The 18,615-nt window shown below is 37.3% G+C and overlaps 1 protein-coding gene and 1 long non-coding RNA gene across 2 annotated transcripts in view; one reads left to right on the forward strand and one right to left on the reverse strand.

Moving 5' to 3' along the window:
• The window catches only part of aldh7a1 (aldehyde dehydrogenase 7 family, member A1), a 56,581-nt gene extending 46,087 nt beyond the window's left edge, over window positions 1-10,494 (reverse strand). The window contains exons 1-7 of the mRNA XM_039759026.1: window positions 10,239-10,494; window positions 9,415-9,468; window positions 8,848-8,913; window positions 7,734-7,814; window positions 4,851-4,974; window positions 4,031-4,163; window positions 2,445-2,489 (exon numbers count right to left, since the gene is read on the reverse strand). Of these exons, the coding sequence (XP_039614960.1) occupies window positions 2,445-2,489; window positions 4,031-4,163; window positions 4,851-4,974; window positions 7,734-7,814; window positions 8,848-8,913; window positions 9,415-9,468; window positions 10,239-10,433 (698 nt within the window). The 5' untranslated portion in view covers window positions 10,434-10,494. The remainder of the gene's footprint in view (window positions 1-2,444; window positions 2,490-4,030; window positions 4,164-4,850; window positions 4,975-7,733; window positions 7,815-8,847; window positions 8,914-9,414; window positions 9,469-10,238) is intronic.
• Window positions 10,435-18,615, forward strand: part of LOC120532718 — a 74,203-nt gene continuing 66,022 nt past the window's right edge. The window contains exon 1 of the long non-coding RNA XR_005634349.1: window positions 10,435-10,513. This is a non-coding gene — a long non-coding RNA (uncharacterized LOC120532718). The remainder of the gene's footprint in view (window positions 10,514-18,615) is intronic.

Here is an 18,615-nt window from a genome sequence, read left to right on the forward strand (position 1 = left end):
CATACTATAGTGAAGGTGACTGTGAGGTGGGCTGGTGATGAACCAACCGTCGATGCTCCCATTCATTCTCAATAGCAAGCCTGATTGTACTGTTACATACATAGCAGGAAGTTGTCTCTTGTCAGTACATCAGACGTGTTGACGATTGGTGCCTTCCTGCTGTGATAGCATGTACAGTGCTGTGCAGAAGAGCTCAACAATGTCTCTGAAACACAAATCTGATGCATGTGCTGGTGATACAGTAAAGAAGAGAAAAACTATCACCATTGAAAATAAAGTAGAAATAATAAAAAGGTCAGAGAGAGGTGAAACTCCATCATTCATTGGCAGAGCACTTGGTTATAGTCGGTCAACAAAGGCATTTGTTAAATTTATGTACCTGTTCCGACTTACATACAAATTCAACTTAAGTACAAACCTACAGTCACTATCTCGTATGTAACCTGGGGACTGCCTATATGTGTAGGTGTATATATAGCATCACTTTTTCCACATTTTGTTATGTTACAGCCTTATTCCAAAATGGATTCAATTCATTTTTTTCCTCAGAATTCTACACATGACACCCCATAATGACAACGTGAAAAAAGATTACTTGAGGTTTTTGCAAATTTATTAAAAATAAAAAAACTGAGAAATCACATGTACATAAGTATTCACAGCCTTTGCCATGAAGCTCAAAATTGAGCTCAGGTGCATCCTGTTTCCCCTGATCATCCTTGAGATATTTCTGCAGCTTAATTGGAGTCCACCTGTGGTAAATTCAGTTAATTGGACATGATTTGGAAAGGCACACACCTGTCTATATAAGGTCCCACAGTTGACAGTTCATGTCAGAGCACAAACCAAGCATGAAGTGAAAGGAATTGTCTGTAGACCTACGAGACAGGATTGTCTCGAGGCACAAATCTGGGGTAGGTTACAGAAAATTTTCTGCTGCTTTGAAGGTCCCAATGAGCACAGTGGCCTCCATCATCCGTAAGTGAAGAAGTTCAAAACCACCAGGACTCTTCCTAGAGCTGGCTGGCCATCTAAACTGAGTGATCGGGGGAGAAGGGCCTTAGTCAGGGAGGTGACCAAGAACCCAATGGTCACTGTCAGAGCTCCAGAGGTCCTCTGTGGAGAGAGGAGAACCTTCCAGAAGGACAAACATCTCTGCAGCAGTCCACCAATCTGGCCTGTATGGTAAAGTGGCAAGACGGAAGCCACTCCTTAGTAAAAAGCACATGGCAGCCCGCCTGGAATTTGCCAAAAGGAACCTGAAGGACTCTCAGACCATGAGAAACAAAATTCTCTACAGTGAAGCATGGTGGTGGCAGTATCATGCTGTGGGGATGTTTTTCAGCGGCAGGAACTGGGGGACTAGTCAGGATAAAGGGAAAGATGACTGCAGCAATGTACCGAGATATCCTGGATGAAAACATGCTCCAAAGTGCTCTTGTCCTCAGACTGGGGTGATAGTTCATCTTTCAGCGGGACAACGACTCTAAGCACACAGCCAAGATATCAAAGGAGTGGCTTCAGGACAACTCTGTGAATGTCCTTGAGTGGCCCAGCCAGAGCCCAGACTTGAATCCGATTGAACATCTCTGGAGAGATCTTAAAATGGCTGTGCACCGACGCTTCCCATCCAACCTGATGGAGCTTGAGAGGTGCTGCAAAGAGGAATGGGCGAAACTGGCCAAGGATAGGTGTGCCAAGCTTGTGGCATCATATTCAAAAAGACTTGAGGCTGTAATTGCTGCCAAAGGTGAATCGACAAAGTATTGAGCAAAGGCTGTGAATACTTATGTACATTTGATTTCTCAGTTTTTTTATTTTTAATAAATTTGTAAAAACCTCAAGTAAACTTTTTTCAAGTTGTCATTATGAGGTGTTGTGTGTAGAATTCTGAAGAAAAAAATGAATTTAATCCATTTTGGAATAAGGCTGTAACATAACAAAATGTGGAAATAGTGATGCTGTGAATACTTTCGGATGCACTGTGTGTGTGTGTGTGTATTATATATATATATATATATATATATATATATATATATATATATATATATATATATATATATATATATATATATATATATATATATACACACACACACAAAAATATATACAAAAAAAATTCAAGTCATCCATTCAGTCATATTAAGTCATCCACTCAGCCGAGTTGGATTTGAAGATATTAGATGAACCAATCTCAGATTTCTGAAATTTTGTCTGCATAGTTTTTCTAGGCTAACTTCCTGGCATTTTTTTTGTCTCATATAGATAGTTCAATCACATAAATCACAGAAGAATTTTGTGAAATGTCAGAGGACACACAATTTTAAAACCAAACACTTCTTTTTTTAATAAGCACAACTATTTTGTACCATGCTTCACAGAGCCAAAGAAAGACAAATGAAGATGTTGAATTAATTATGTAATGTGAATTGTAACATACTAACTTTGTAACAGCAATACTGGTTAAAGGAGTCGTGGGGGCACCTTTCCTACAAAAAAAAAAATAAAGTTATTAATGTATCATCACAATACTGTTATAGATTTTTTAATTGTATCACACTACTTACTCTAATTCTTTGTTTTTTAAACATTAATTCATTTCAGTTATTGAGTGAGTATATATTAAACCTAACACAATATTTTCAAATTGTAAAAATATGCATGTTTATCAGTCCTTATAAAAATCATATGGTGAGAATGCTATTTAAATATATCAAATGTACTCATTTTATCACTGATTTGCTAGCCTGTTTATTCAGAATTTTAAACAAAAAAGTTTGAAGGACAGGACAAAATAATAGGGATCAGATAAAGTATTATGAAAAGTTCTAAATATAATAAACCTTTTTTTTTTTTTTTTTAAGTTTAATTTTGTGAAACCTAAGGTTTATTATGTGACATACAGGTATACTATTTTTAAGCCATGTGATGATGATTAGGCTTCACAGATGCACCATAAAACTCACCAAACAAGTTATGCAAGGCCTGGTTTCTTACTAAGTGCCAGAGAGAAAGACTCTGGTGTGGGATTATTTTCTTATCTTTTATAAATAAAAAATTTTAAAAGTTTCTGAAAATGTAGTGATCATATAATGATTAATACTTACTAATACATGTTTATTTTAAACGAAGCCATGTATTTACACTTCTCTCTGTAACAAATTAATTTTCAAATTCACGACACTGTTTTTCATGGAAGACTGAATACACCCCTTTAGGTATATCTTATAATTTGTCAATACCACTTGCTCTCCAAGTTATCATCTAGTGCATCTGTGCACTTAATAAGACTGTAATGATATTTACCCTAGAAAATTCAGCCAGACTACTTAGAGGAACAATAGGAACGCTAAACCTGTTTTTTTTTTCTAAAATGGGCTGTGAAAGGAGTAACCTAACGCTATAATGTTTGTTATATTAGAACTGCACTTAAAGTAATTCAATACAAATTTGTTGAATATTACATGAAAGGAAAAAATAATGCAAAATACATGTTTGTCTCTAATCAGACAGAAAAAAAACCTAAACAAGATACACATCAACATGGAAAACTATTACAAGCTAAATAAATAGCATTGTCCTATCATTTTTTATTAAAAGGTTTGAATACATTTTGGCAAAATGCTTTATATTTCATTATAATTGTTACAGTGATAGATGCACTACAAATTTTTATGCTAGTCTGAAAAGACTCTTAAGTTTAAAAAAAACTTGCCAAGATAAATTCAATTTCTGTTTAATATCTAAAAATAATCGAAAAATTGTACATAAGTTTGTGTACCAAAAAACACATTATTTTAAATGTTCTTTCAATATATACAGTATTGTACTCTTGCCTGCAATACAATTGTATGTTACTATTTGTTCTTTTTTCACAATAATACATGTCTAAAAAGAAACAAAAAACACACCTTCTTTTTCAAAGTCCCAAGGCTAAAGGTAGCACAGCTATAAAATGTTTACTTCAGGATATCTGTTAATATGATTTAAGATTATGCCTGGATAATATTAAAATAACTGCATGCCTTACCAGAGACAAACGTTTCCACAAATAAGTGCAATTGCATTGTTCCAACCATAAACAGCTACTGGAAAGTTAAAAGCAGTAATGATGCCAACCAGACCAACTGGGTTCCATTGTTCAATCAAAGCATGACCCGGTCCTGTAAACATCAAAAACAAAAACAGCAAGTAAGGCTTGAATAAGAAATGTATTAGTGGGCCATGCATATCCACCATTTAAAACAATGCTATCCAGATTTTTTATCATATTTTACTCCGAACCCAACTTATATCATTATAAATTGACACTATCTCAAAAGTGACAAATGAGAAAATCAAGTTTAAATATTTAGATAGGTTCCAAGCACTGTGGTTGTACAACATGATCATGGTGGTTACTGTAAGAGTTCACAACATTATCAGTTACTCAGTGTTTTCATTTTGTTCCATATGGTTACTGATTTGTTCATAGCACTTCTACCGTTATGCATGAAAAGATATTCAATAGAAAGTTCATTATAATTTGTTATTTATTAATATCCATACTAGATTACATAAGTAATAGTTGGCTAACTCACGTTTGTGCAAAGTTACAGATTGATACAATCAATTTAGAAATGATAATAATTAACTAGTTGTAAAAGCTAAGACTCACATACCTGTACTTGCCTTGAAACTCTCTTGAACAAAAATAACAGGTACTGAGCCTCCAAAGATCTTACTTGAAAATGAATACAATTATAAAGACAAACTAAACTCTCACCTTCTTCTAGTTAAGAATTTCTCATTGTTAGATTTGTAATTCAAGCAGCAATATAATCCAAAAGTATTGTGTATGCGTAACTTACGTTCTGAAGGTAGTACTGGCCCACCAATCATTCGAGAAAGGCCAACTGCATAATCACATATGTCTATATATTCCTGAACTTCACCAACACCTTCTACAAAAATCTTGCCCATTTCAAGAGAAACCTAGATAAAAAACAACAAAATTAATAAATATAACTTTGAAACAAAACAAACTACACAAGACCAGACTACGAGACATAGCAATGCTCTGACCAGGTTTTTTGTTTTTTAGGGGCAATATCAATCTGTTATACACTGTTTATTTATATGCCTGGAAGACATGGAGGAAAAAGCATAATGCATTGTAAGATTGTACCAGACTTCTGTGTCTGAAATACAAAGTTTTACAAAACGGTTAATTTCTTCTTCATCAATATCAGGTTAGTTGATTGGCTGATTCAGACTTTTTTTCTTATCGCTATAAAAACTTTTATGCTTACCAAAACATATACTCTGTGACACACACAAACAAATAATAAGCACAGTACAGACCTTTAAAACGATGCCAAACAATCAAACATTCATAAAATGTTTATCAAGACGATACAAGGCTAATGTAGTTAGCAGGTTTACAAGTAAAACTGACAAATTTTGCTGTTAAGCTAACAAACCTATTGTTTACTAAGCAGCAATTTCAAATTATTCTTTATCTCTTCCTTAACTAATTGAAAATGTAAGCTACTGTTCTTAAAACAAGCTTGTATACCATCCAAACTTAGACAAGATTTAAATACAAAATGAAAAGGCCTGAATTCATTAAAGTATGTTTTCTTGCCATCTGTCAAACTGCACATTATGACTCCTTCAATTCATTCTTCTCATTTTACTACATTGATCCCTCGCTATATCGCGCTTCGACTTTCGCGGCTTCACTCCATCGCGGATTTTAATTGTAAGCATATCTAAATATATATCACGAATTTTTCGCTGGTTCGTGGATTTCTGCAGACAATGGGTCTTTTAATTTACGGTACATGCTTCCTCAGTTTGTTTGCTCAGTTGATTTCAGACAAGGGACGCTATTGGTGGATGGCTGAGAAGCTACCCAATCAGAGCATGTATTACGTAATAAATAAAACTCCTCAATGATATACGATATGCTTCCCGCGCGGTGCTTCTTAAAAGCTCTAACAGCCCATATTGATTTTTGATTGCTTTTCTCCATCTCTCTCTCCGACATTCTCTGCTCCTGACGGAGGGGGTGTGAGCAAAGGGTCTGTTTGGACAGAGGCTGTTTGCTTAGAAGATACAGACGCTCCTCTAAAAAAATGCTGAAAGACTACCTTCACATTGATCCCTTCATTGGGACCGCTTTATAGCGGTGCTTCATATACTTAAAAGCCCAACAGCCCTATTAATTTTTGATTGTTTACTTTTCTCTCTCTCTCTCTGACATTCTCTGCTCCTGAAAGCACTCCTTTGAAGAGGAAGATATGTTTGCATTCTTTTAATTGTGAGAAAGAACTGTCATCTCTGTCTTGTCATGGAGCACAGTTTAAGCTTTTGACTAAAAGGTGTTTTTTCATGTCTAGAGGGCTCTAATAATGTTAAAAAACGTATTTAGAAGGTCGTAAACAGGCTTTCTATGCTCTAACTGCGAAAATATTAGATTTATAAATAAAGAATCCTACTTCGTGGAAATTCATTTATCTGTCTGGAGCGGATTAATTGCGATAAACGAGGGTTTACTGTATAACTGTGTGGAGAATATTTCTAAACAGTGTGGGAGAGCTTCTAAGGGCTTAAAATATATAAAAATATCCATACAAACATATGGTTTCTACTTCGCGGATTCTCACCAGAACCCCCGCGATCGAGGAGGGATTACTGTACTCCACTTTCTTTAATGGAAAAGCTAATATTCTAGGCTCATCTTTTTCTCTGTTAAAGTCTGCCTTACTATTCTTTCTTTATAGGACATTCAAAAAACTTCAGCTTGCTCAACTACCGTAACAGCTTGCGTTAAGAAGCACAAAAACTAAATCATCATAAAGTGTAGGGAAGCAGAAGCTGAAAAATATTTTGCCAGTCATTAATGAGACATATCAGAATACTTAATAATGCAGATACTTTGACAAGTAAGCAATGTATATAACAAAAACAATACTAGTGTGGTCTAGTCTGCTTTTTTTCTTTTAAATTTAATTTGGCTTTTTAGCAGCTACAATTTAGTTGTATTCTTAATAGAAAATACATGTACAGAATTATCATCTTTCAGGAATTTGCAATCTATAGTAACCTCTTCTTTGGCCAGCTATATTTTCTAGTTTGCACCTGATGAAAGCACAGCTTAAATAAAGACAGGAGCCCCAGCTGTCCACAAGACCTACTACGGTGAATCCTCTGGGACCAAACCTAGAAACAATGAGGATGACTTAAGCATATGTATGTTGGGTAGAATGCCCCGTGGGAGCTAGGAAGTCTTTTGGTCTTGGAACCTGAGTAGATTTTGTTTTTTTCCGCCAACTTAACTAGAGCTTTTTTGTTTGTTTTTTTCTGTCCTTCTGGCCATGTGAACCTGACCTTCACTGTATTCATCTTTAGAGACTTAGAATATAACATTATACAGTATATTAGATATACAATTAGTAGAAAAGTAGAGTCTATGTTACGTAGCCTCCCTTTATTTATTTTGTTACTTGTTCATTATTATGCTTGCCTAACCTGTTTTTCGTCTATTGTAACTGTTTCTTTGTCATCTTGTAAAACACAGATTTTGTACAACACACAATCTGTGTACAAATATGTGCTAAAAATTTTGCTGTTGCTGATTCAATCTTAAGGCACTTTATGATGACTAAGAATGAAAATTGTTAAGAAAAAGACATTATGTTTGAACATTCATATAAATGCACTGCAGACATAACAATTATCATACTCACCAGGCTCCCAAGGACTTTTAATTTCTTTCTTAGGGCATCACCAATTTGTCTTACAATTTCTCCTCGTTTTGGTGCTGGAATCTAACAATGATTTGAAAGAGAGCCAAATGAACATACAATGTCAGGATAAGGAGGATAAAAACGTATTCACATAATTCAACAAATATAATCAATCCAGATCCTACACTTCAGGCAATGCTATTCTAAGATAATAGAAGAAATGCAAACTGCATGCCTTCAAGTACATACATTTGCAGTTTCATCAAAATACCAAATTAGCAGCAGCAACATTCAGTTTAAAATTGTCATTTTAAAGTTACATTTTCTGTGGCTATTTATAAGAAATTGATCCATGAAAGACTCGGGCCTTGTGATGTATGCCACTAGCTGCTGGAAATGTTTCTGTAGTAGCCAGTGTATTGTTCTAAAGTGTTGTCTCCCGTGGAAGGATCCTGAGTTCAAATGACACAAAATGTCTGAACAAACTTATCAGGAAACCCTGCTCCACCACAGGACTAACCCTGGACGTGCTAAAAGCTGTTGAGGAAAAGAGGATGATGGCAATTATAAATGTCATCATGTAAAATCCCCTCCATCATCTCCTGGAGGCACCCACTTTCAGCACTTTTAGGTACATTACTCTGTGGTGTGCTAAGAAATGCCTCTGGGTATCTTTTCTTGCTGATGCTATCAGGCATACTCAAAAACCTCCTCTTGATGTCCTAGACTAAATACTTTAGTTTATTTGTATTCATTTTGCTAATTCCGCTCAATATTTTTGTTTAACCTATTTATTTATCCATGTGTCTATTGATTGATTATTTGTTCTTCAAGACTATCTTTTTTATGTTTCTGCTGCTGTATGTACTCACATGTCCCTTTGGGATTAATGAGGTTTATCTAATCTAATCTCGTGCCTTGCACCCTTCTTTTCCAAACTTAAAAAATGTCCATATTTACATTTTTGGGAAGAAAATGAATATTAAGTTATTAAAAATGTATTTAACTGAACATATGGAAAGGAACATCACTTTGTAATTACTCAACATGTTTATACTTAAAAATTAATTGTAGACAACATCTATCTAATGCATTTATATATCTTTACACTCACATCTGCCCAGATCTTCCATGCTTCCTTCGCTTTTTGCACAGTTTCTTCATAGTCTTGCAAACTTCCCTTCATGATTTGAACAAAAAAATAATAACATACTTGAAAATTTAAATTATCAAAATGCAGCAACAATTTGATTGGGGCATGTTTTTAAGTTAAAATTTCTAACATGACAGTGTCTTTGCATCTGAATACTATATCACATCAGAAAGGAACACATAAAACCATGCGGTTTCTGTTAATATATTGCATATTGTTGACAAAACACATTGATCTGCAATTCTACATTGGTAACACAAATATAAAACATTAATGTGGCACACAATAAATGCAAGTTCGCACTGGTGCGTGCCTTGATTGGCAATTGTGTTGTAGGTCTAAAATACATAAAGCTACAACCGTGCACATCAATAAATGTGAAGAAAAAAAGGTTTCTTGTTTAAAGTAATGGTCGAAGAGACCTAACAAATTTGGGGAGGGCAATCTTGATAAAGAGTATTGATACTGACAACATCGTCTATTAAATTTAACATTAAACTATCAAAGAAAACAGACATGAATACTTACTTGGCGCACTCTGGCGATAGGCTCATTGTTTGCAGGACAGTAAGAAGTAATGACCTTTTTTTAAAAAAAAAAAAAAGTTGATACGATTAATATTGAGCCTAGCAGACTTAATGCATAGAAAACACGAAATCTCTTTATCCATCCAGTAGCTCCTTCTCGTCTTCAAGAATTAAATTTGGGATCATAATTTGATTTCGCAAAACTTCAATTTATTATTTTCGTTTTAAAAAGAGAAAACAACTTTCTTCAACAATAATCAAGGGGAAAAAACTCTTAACTGACATACACTGTGTATTTCATTTCAGTTGTATATCTTAAGATTAGGATATTGAATAAAAAAAGTTAATGGTTCTTTTTTTAACGGTAACTAATAATAAAATGTAATAAATTAAAAAAGTGAAGCAGAAGCCCATCCTAGCTACATTAGGCAGCAGGCTTGAAACGATCACAGTTGGTGTGGCTGTCTTTAACTAGAAACTTTAATGTATGCATTTACATCCACATCATACATGCCAATTTTTCCACGAAGTCACCAATGAGATGGGTGTTAAATCGGGCACCCAGGGTTAACTCCACAGAACTAGAACATATAAACTGCACACTGACAGTCGCGAACCTAGCCTGAAATTCATGCCTACGGAGCTGCACGGCAGCACCACTGATTAATATACTATCATATCGTGAAATGTTTCAAAATCATGCATATTTGCTATAATCTGCACAGCCACGTGACGCTTTTGACCCGCAACCCTAAGCCAGATGCGTTCGGCCTCTAACTCCAAAAGGTATTTTTAGCAGGCTTTCCCATTGGCTGTAGTGCGTACCTCGCCTCTTCCAGACCAGGTGCCGTTGTACACGCCGTCGTTTTCTTCCTTTAGGCCAAGTTCTTTTAGCCAGGAGTACTTAGGCTGGTTAATCAAGAAAGTGGACATGGCAGTACTATGTCTAAAACTGTAAGCAAAGACTTTCTTCTTCAGGGCAACGTGCCGAAACGAGTTTAAGAAAAGTGCACAATACATTGTGGAGCTCAGCAGCTGTCAATCTCGCCCGTGTGTTTGACCACGCGTACAACCCTCCCCCAAGAGAAGTACGCTGATTGGTGAGTGAAAATACCCGCCCATCAAACTGGCGTTTGTAGCAAATGGCTAAGCGATAGGATGATGAGCGACAGTAAGAGGATACAAGGTTGTTTGATGGTTTTAAACATCACACGTGTCAAGTTGCCTGTGACCAGCGTAATATTTTTGGTTTAATGGTATATTTTGATGGTAGAGTTGTATAGTATTATCAGGCAAAGTTTATTTGCAAATGACGGCAGTATTCATCTATGTCGCTTAGAGATGATGTCACGAGTAAAATACGTCCAAATTGTTTGAATTTCAAGTGTATGTATTGCTAAACACGCGATCTAGAAAATATGTATGTATGCATGCAGATAATCATCATTTTTTTGTGTACACGTTGACAGTTACATTATTTTTAGTCAATTTCAAGTACGCAGTTTATATAAACGAAAAGTAAAGCAAAATAGTTCTTGGTTTAAAAAAAGTCGAACCTTCCAAGTTTCTCTCATCTAGCATGGCAACAACATTCACCGTACCGCTTAAACCAATTGGAATTCGAAAGGAAAGAAAATGAATGAATGAATGGTATATATGGCGCTATTTAAAAGAAGACATTTCTCATTTTTAGTATTTAAGTTTACACCTTTTTATTTGAAAAATAAATCTAGTACTTTTTCAGTAATTATACTTTTTACAGGTCTTATAGGTACAAAAGCCAAAGTTTATATTACTAACGAAAGAAAACAAGTGACATGCTAAAGAAATTGGCTTCTTAGCCACTCTGTAAGGAGACCTGGCTTCTCTCTGCATTGAGTTTGCGTGTTCTCCCCATGTTGGCATGGGTTTCATCCCACAGTCCAAAGACAAGACATGTAGGTTAAGTGGATTGGTGATGCTAGATTGGCCCTAGTGGACATGTAATGTGTGTATGAATGTGTTCTCCTGTGAGAGGTTGTTTCTGTCTTGTGCACTATGCTTGCTGGGATAGGTTGCAGTCCCTGGGACCGTGCTCAGGGTTAAGCAGGCCTAGAAAAATATTATGGTGTTATTCTTGTATATTGATGTATTAATTAAGAAGAGGTTGAGTGCATGCACTAATGCAGTGCTTAGCTAGACCCACCACCCAACAAACCATCTCAGGATCCCATTTACGGGATTCAAACCGATGCAGAACCTTACTCGGAGCTACCACTCCGCCCATGTATTAATTAATATAACTCAATATATAACTGAATCCAAGAAACAAGACTTGGCCTGACATTACCTGACTTCCAACTTTTATTACGGGTCACATACAGTGGTGTGAAAAACTATTTACCCCCTTCCTGATTTCTTATTCTTTTGCATGTTTGTCACACAAAATGTTTCTGATCATCAAACACATTTAACCATTAGTCAAATATAACACAAGTAAACACAAAATGCAGTTTTTAAATGATGGTTTTTATTATTTAGGGAGAAAAAATCCAAACCTACATGGCCCTGTGTGAAAAAGTAATTGCCCCCTGAACCTAATAACTGGTTGGGCCACCCTTAACAGCAATAACTGCAATCAAGCATTTGCAATAACTTGCAATGAGTCATTTACAGCGCTCTGGAGGAATTGTTGTAATTCAGCTTTATTTGAGGGTTTTCTAGCATGAACCACCTTTTTAAGGTCATGCCATAGCATCTCAATTGGATTCAGGTCAGGACTTTGACTAGGCCACTCCAAAGTCTTCATTTTGTTTTTCTTCAGCCATTCAGAGGTGGATTTGCTGGTGTGTTTTGGGTCATTGTCCTGTTGCAGCACCCAAGATCGCTTCAGCTTGAGTTGACAAACAGATGGCCAGACATTCTCCTTCAGGATTTTTTGGTAGACAGTAGAATTCATGGTTCCATCAATCACAGCAAGCCTTCCAGGTCCTGAAGCAGCAAAAAAACCCCAGACCATCACACTCCCACCACCATATTTTACTGTTGGTATGATGTTCGTTTTCTGAAATGCTGTGTTCCTTTTACGCCAGATGTAACGGGACATTTGCCTTCCAAAAAGTTCAACCTTTGTCTCATCAGTCCACAAGGTATTTTCCCAAAAGTCTTGTCAATCATTGAGATGCTTCTTAGCAAAATTGAGATGAGCCCTAATGTTCTTTTTGCTTAACAGTGGTTTGCGTCTTGGAAATCTGCCATGCAGGCCGTTTTGCCCAGTCTCTTTCTTATGGTGGAGTCGTGAACACTGACCTTAATTGAGGCAAGTGAGGCCTGCAGTTCTTTAGATGTTGTCCTGGGGTCTTTTGTGACCTCTCGGATGAGTCATCTCTGCGCTCTTGGGGTAATTTTGGTCGGCCGGCCACTCCTGGGAAGGTTCACCACTGTTCCATGTTTTTGCCATTTGTGGATAATGGCTCTCACTGTGGTTCGCTGGAGTCCCAAAGCTTTAGAAATGGCTTTATAACCTTTACCAGACTGATGGATCTCAATTACTTCTGTTCTCATTTGTTCCTGAATTTCTTTGGATCTTGGCATGATGTCTAGCTTTTGAGGTGCTTTTGGTCTACTACTCTGTGTCAGGCAGCTCCTATTTAAGTGATTTCATGATTGAAACAGGTGTGGCAGTAATCAGGCCTGGGGGTGGCTACGGAAATTGAACTCAGGTGTGATACACCACAGTTAGGTTATTTTTAACAAGGGGGCAATTACTTTTTCACACAGGGCCATTTAGGTTTGGATTTTTTCTCCCTAAATAATAAAAACCATCATTTAAAAACTGCAATTTGTGTTTACTTGTGTTATATTTGACTAATGGTTTAAATGTGTTTGATGATCAGAAACATTTTGTGTGACAAACATGCAAAAGAATAAGAAATCAGGAAGGGGGTAAATAGTTTTTCACACCACTGTATATTTGTAATTTGAGATCATGTAAGGGTAGCAGATTCTGGGAATGCACTTTCTTGGTCAGCCTTGGACAGGATTTCTTGCTCGAGTTCCTCTTTATATGCCATGCTTTGTGCACTAGTCATCAGTAATTATCGTATGTTTACTTGCAATCAATTTGAGCATCACTCCCACAAGTTATGGGACCAACCTAAGAAGCATTTTAAAGTAGAGCCACTGTTCTCTACAGCTGCATAACAAGAAGCATTCACATTCCATCGCTGCTTAACTTAGACAATATTTCATTCATTAATTCATTATGTATCTAATCATATCTTTATACTTATGTGTTTGAACCCCTTTGATCAGCTCTTAAATATGCAGTTCCTTCAACAATTTTTTTACATCTCTTTTCTAGTCGAAAACTTTGTTGAAAGGAACATGCCTAATTTCTTTAATCTTCCGTCTCTATCCACACTTGAATATATTTTAGCAAGTAATGAAGGGAATGTGGAAGTATTCAATAAATGACATGGTATGCTTTGCATGCATTGATAGACTAACTTGGAAAATTGGCATGTCATTTATTATCTCAGTCATGGAGTTGAATTCAGTTCATAATATACATTATTAATCAACCTATGGCAAAACACACTTCTGTCCATTGTACAATTTTATATTTAAGATTCTAGATTACAGCTATCCAAAATATGCCAGATTCTGGACCCCGACTGTAAATGATGCCATCCAGCATCGGCCTCATTAGATCATATATCATACAATTTTTGATTATTCACATATCTACCAGATAGTGTTGGATTTAAAATTATTCATAATCTTTTTTTGGCAATGTGTGGAATTACATGAGATAGAATTAGACAATTTTGTAATTGACTCACTCTGATGTCCTTTACTACACTGTGTGGTGGACCCAGCCGGGACACCCCTTCACTATATATTCAGGGGGAGCAGCCCTGGACAGTGCAATACCTCTCCTGGATGCTGGATGGCCGCCCCTCTGGGTTGGAGCGGTGCCTCAGACTCCCTCAGGGCTCCATGGAGGATGGAGTTCTCCACAGCCCTTTTGGGTTCTGCATCTACCACCAGGGGGTGCTGCAGTGGGAGCTGCTAGCCCCTTTTGGACACTGGTTTCGCCACACCCGGAAGTGCAGCCGGTTGTCGGCAATCAACCACCTGGATACCACTGGGTACCCAATAAAAGGAGCCAGCGACCACCACTCAGGTGCCAGAGTCGGGTAGAATAAGGACAAAGCTTGTGGAGGAGTGGTGGTGGAAGAGAAAGGAGAAGAAAGTGTGTGGTGTGTTTGGTGGTGCTTACACACTTGGGACTGTGTTGTGCCTGTGGAGATTACGGGGAAGTCTTTTTATTTTATACGTGCCTCCAGTGTGAATCTGTGTTGGGTCAGGTGCAATATAGCATCTTTGTTACAACTGTTAGCACATCCATTTATTTTGCTTAACTGAGTGATATTTGTCATGATCTTTCCATGACTCCATAGATGGTTGATATGTTGTCTAAAACTAGAAAAATAAAATTTTCTTTGTCTGGACCAGTAAATATTTTTTTTTCAGAATTTAGCAAGAATTAATCAATATTATTCTTTGTAAGTCTTCCAGGTTCCTGCCTAAATTCTCTGTCTAACTTCTGGTGTTTAGTTAATATAAGGATCTATACTGTATTTGTCTTTTATTATCAAATAGTTCTCCACAATGGGTTAGAGAGGGGTTTCAAGTTTTGATTGTGGTTAATGAACATTAACTCCTTCTGAATGGACTTTCATGTAATGAAAGCCAAAACGCTTAATTGAAACATTCACAGAACTTTTTTTTTGGAATCCGTTTATTGGTTACCTTTCTTAATCTATACTAATAAAAGGCAAAGCCCTCACTCACTCACTCACTCATCACTAATTCTCCAATTTCCCGTGTAGGTACAAGGCTGAAATTTGGCAGGCTCATTCCTTACAGCTTACTTACAAAAGTTGGGCAGGTTTCATTTCGAAATTCTACGTGTAATGGTCATAACTGGAACGTACATTTGTCCATATACTGTAATAGACTGCAGCTCGATAGCCGTAGGAGGCGGAGTTTCGTATTAAAGCATTTAACCAATCACATTTCAGCCATCATTTGTTGCCAGGCAGAGAGGCTTTCACAATCTGTTGTAGAGGCACTCTAACACAGAATAACGTCGATTAACCTGTTGCTTCAACCAATCAGATTTTGAGTTGGTGTCAGTAGGGCCCTCTAGCAGGCGTACGTCAACGTCACCGTATTCAGACCCATTGATTGGATAGAAGCCAATATGAGGAACTCTCCGAGGCCACTGAACGCACCGCAAATGCGCCGAACGAAAGATCGTCGCGTGCACTACGGCCAACTCCATGGCAGGATTCTGGACAATATTATTTGCCAGACACAGACCAGATTTCAAGACCACGAAAACCTGATGTTTGTCACGCTCCTCGAGCCCCAGAAGTTTCGGGAATACAAGAAAAATTTCACGCATGCAGCTTTCTCCACTTTAACACAAGAGCCACAAAGCGCTTTTTGATCTGTCTCGGCTAAAAACAGAACTGACTGTAATGTATGCCATGGATGATTTTGCAGGAAAATCTCCCACTGATCTCCTTGACTTTCCTTCATCAGAAAAATCTGAATGAGAGCATGGGGCAGCTGTTCACATTGGTATATTTGGCGGTGAGTATTCCTGTGTACACTGCTTTTGTCGAGCGGACATTTTCAGCCCTAAAGCAAATTGAAACTTATGCCAGAAATACCATAGGGCAGGTTCGCCTTTCAGCATTAGCTTCGATGGCGATAGAAAGTGAGGTTTTGATGGAACTGAAGCGCACGGATAATCCGTACGACAGAGTAATTGAACTGTTTTTGAGGAAAGAGAGGACGATGGATTTTGTTTACAAATAATTAGAATTTTTGGTGAGTAAAATGTTGCGATTTTCCTAAATAATATTGCAAGCTTATGAGTTATTATTGATGTTTTTTATGTGTGTCGCAACTGTGGCTGCAGTAGAAAGGAACTTGTTCATCCCTGGTTTGTCTATTCAATAAAAGCATTTATTGTGGCTACAGGAGTTATCTTTTATATATACACCCCGATCTACATACTGTCAAATAAATGAACCACAAGCCGTGGTGCAACATGAGAGGCTTCGCCTCTAGCACTGACGTCCGAGGTTCAATTCCCGAGAGGGGGTGCAGTGAGTGTGTACGCCTGATGAGCCCAGAATTAGGGCGAAACATGTGCCGCGTACTGTTTGCATTATTTGACAGTAAAACTATTTCAATATATTCAATATATTTATATATATATTGGGGCTTCCCGATTCATTTTAACCTCGTACCCCCTTGGTTTGAGAAGAAGTATGAAAAAATATGAGGTTAACGCAGAAAAACAGATCACCAATTGAAGCTTTATGAATAATGGATACTTTATTCGCCATCAATAATTGTTTTGGTAAAGCAATACTCAGTGCAATCCTCCTTCCATTTTATAATTTTTTCGCGACTAGCCATGATTAAATGAATGGTAAAAAAGTAAGAGTGAAGCAAGGGTGACTTATTCAGGCTGGCAGGCAACAGCTCAATAGCTCGAATTTGGATATAAGTAGGTTCTATTTAGTCGCCAGAAATATCATTGGTAGGAATGGAAGTTGAATTTAGTGATTAAATTTCTATGGTGAAGAAAAATTTATGCAATGATGACTAAATTTAACTTACATTCCTACCAAACATATTTCTGTCGACTAAATAAAAATTACTTATATTTAAAATTTAAATAGAACTTGAACAGATACGTTCATAATACCCACGCAGCACTAAGTGCACGTAAGAGCAGGAGTTATCCGTTTTAACAAGCAGCATATTGCACTGATACGAAATAGCCTGCCCATTTAATTATTTAAGAATGGATAAATAAATTAAGATTTTGTACAAATAATGTTTTTAATTTTTCTACCTCGATGGATTCTGGCACCCCCAGCAACAGCTGCTCGCATCCCAAAGGAGATATGTATGTATGTATATGTGTGTGTGTGTGTGTGTATATATATATATATATATATTGTGACGGACAGCTGGATCCCATGCCCGGCAGGGACGCCCCTGCTGCTTATGTTCCGGGGGAGCCACCATGGGCACTCCAGTACCTCCCCTGGGACGCTTGGTGGCAGACTCTATGGCTGACGGTGATTCCCCAACCACCCGCAGGGCTCCATGGGAGATGGAGTCCTCCACAGCCTGGTTGGGGACTCGGATGGCCGCTAGGAGGAGCTACATGGACTCAGCAGCCTGGCTGGACAATTCTTCAGCCCCACCCGGAGGTGCAATTATGACCAGGTGGTCAAGCACCTGGAACACTTCCGGGTGGGTTATAAAAAGTGCCAGCCACCACCACTCGGAGAGCCAGAGTTGGGAGGAAGGAGACAAAGCTTGAGAAGGAGTGGTGGTAAAGGAAGGAAGGAAGGAAGGAGGTGTTGCTGTGAGCTGGACTCGTGGTTTGTGGGACTGTGTATTGCCTGTGGGTCACTGGGAAGACTTAATAATTTAAAAATGTTTCCTTTTCTTTTTCATTACTTCTTTAACACACTACTTCTCTGCTGCAAAGTGCGGGTATTTTGCTAGTTTATATATATCTCAACCAATGTATCTAAACCAATGTATATATCTGACCGGATGTATTCAAACCGATGGATATATCTCAACCAATATATCCCAACCAATGTATATATCTGAACCGAAATATATATCTGAACGGATGTATTAAAACCAATGCATATATTCAAACCAATGTATCTGAACCGATATATATATCTGAACCAATGTATATATTAACAAACCAATCTCTTTTTCCTGAACGGCCCTCATAAGATATATATATATATATATATATATATATATATATATATATATATATATATACAGTGTATATATAGATATATAGATAGACATATATACAGTAATCCCTCGCTATATCGCGCTTCGACTTTCGCGGCTTCACTCTATCGCGGATTTTAAATGTAAGCATATCCAAATATATATCACGGATTTTTCGCTGGTTCGCGGATTTCAGCGGACAATGGGTCTTTTAATTTATGATACATGCTTCCTCAGTTTGTTTGCCCAGTTGATTTCATACAAGGGACGCTATTGGCGGATGGCTTAGAAGCTACCCAATCAGAGCATGTATTACATATTAACTAAAACTCCTCAATGATATAAGATATGCTTCCCGCGC

Source organism: Polypterus senegalus, chromosome 7, assembly GCF_016835505.1.
Source record: "Polypterus senegalus isolate Bchr_013 chromosome 7, ASM1683550v1, whole genome shotgun sequence".
NCBI lineage: Eukaryota > Metazoa > Chordata > Cladistia > Polypteriformes > Polypteridae > Polypterus > Polypterus senegalus.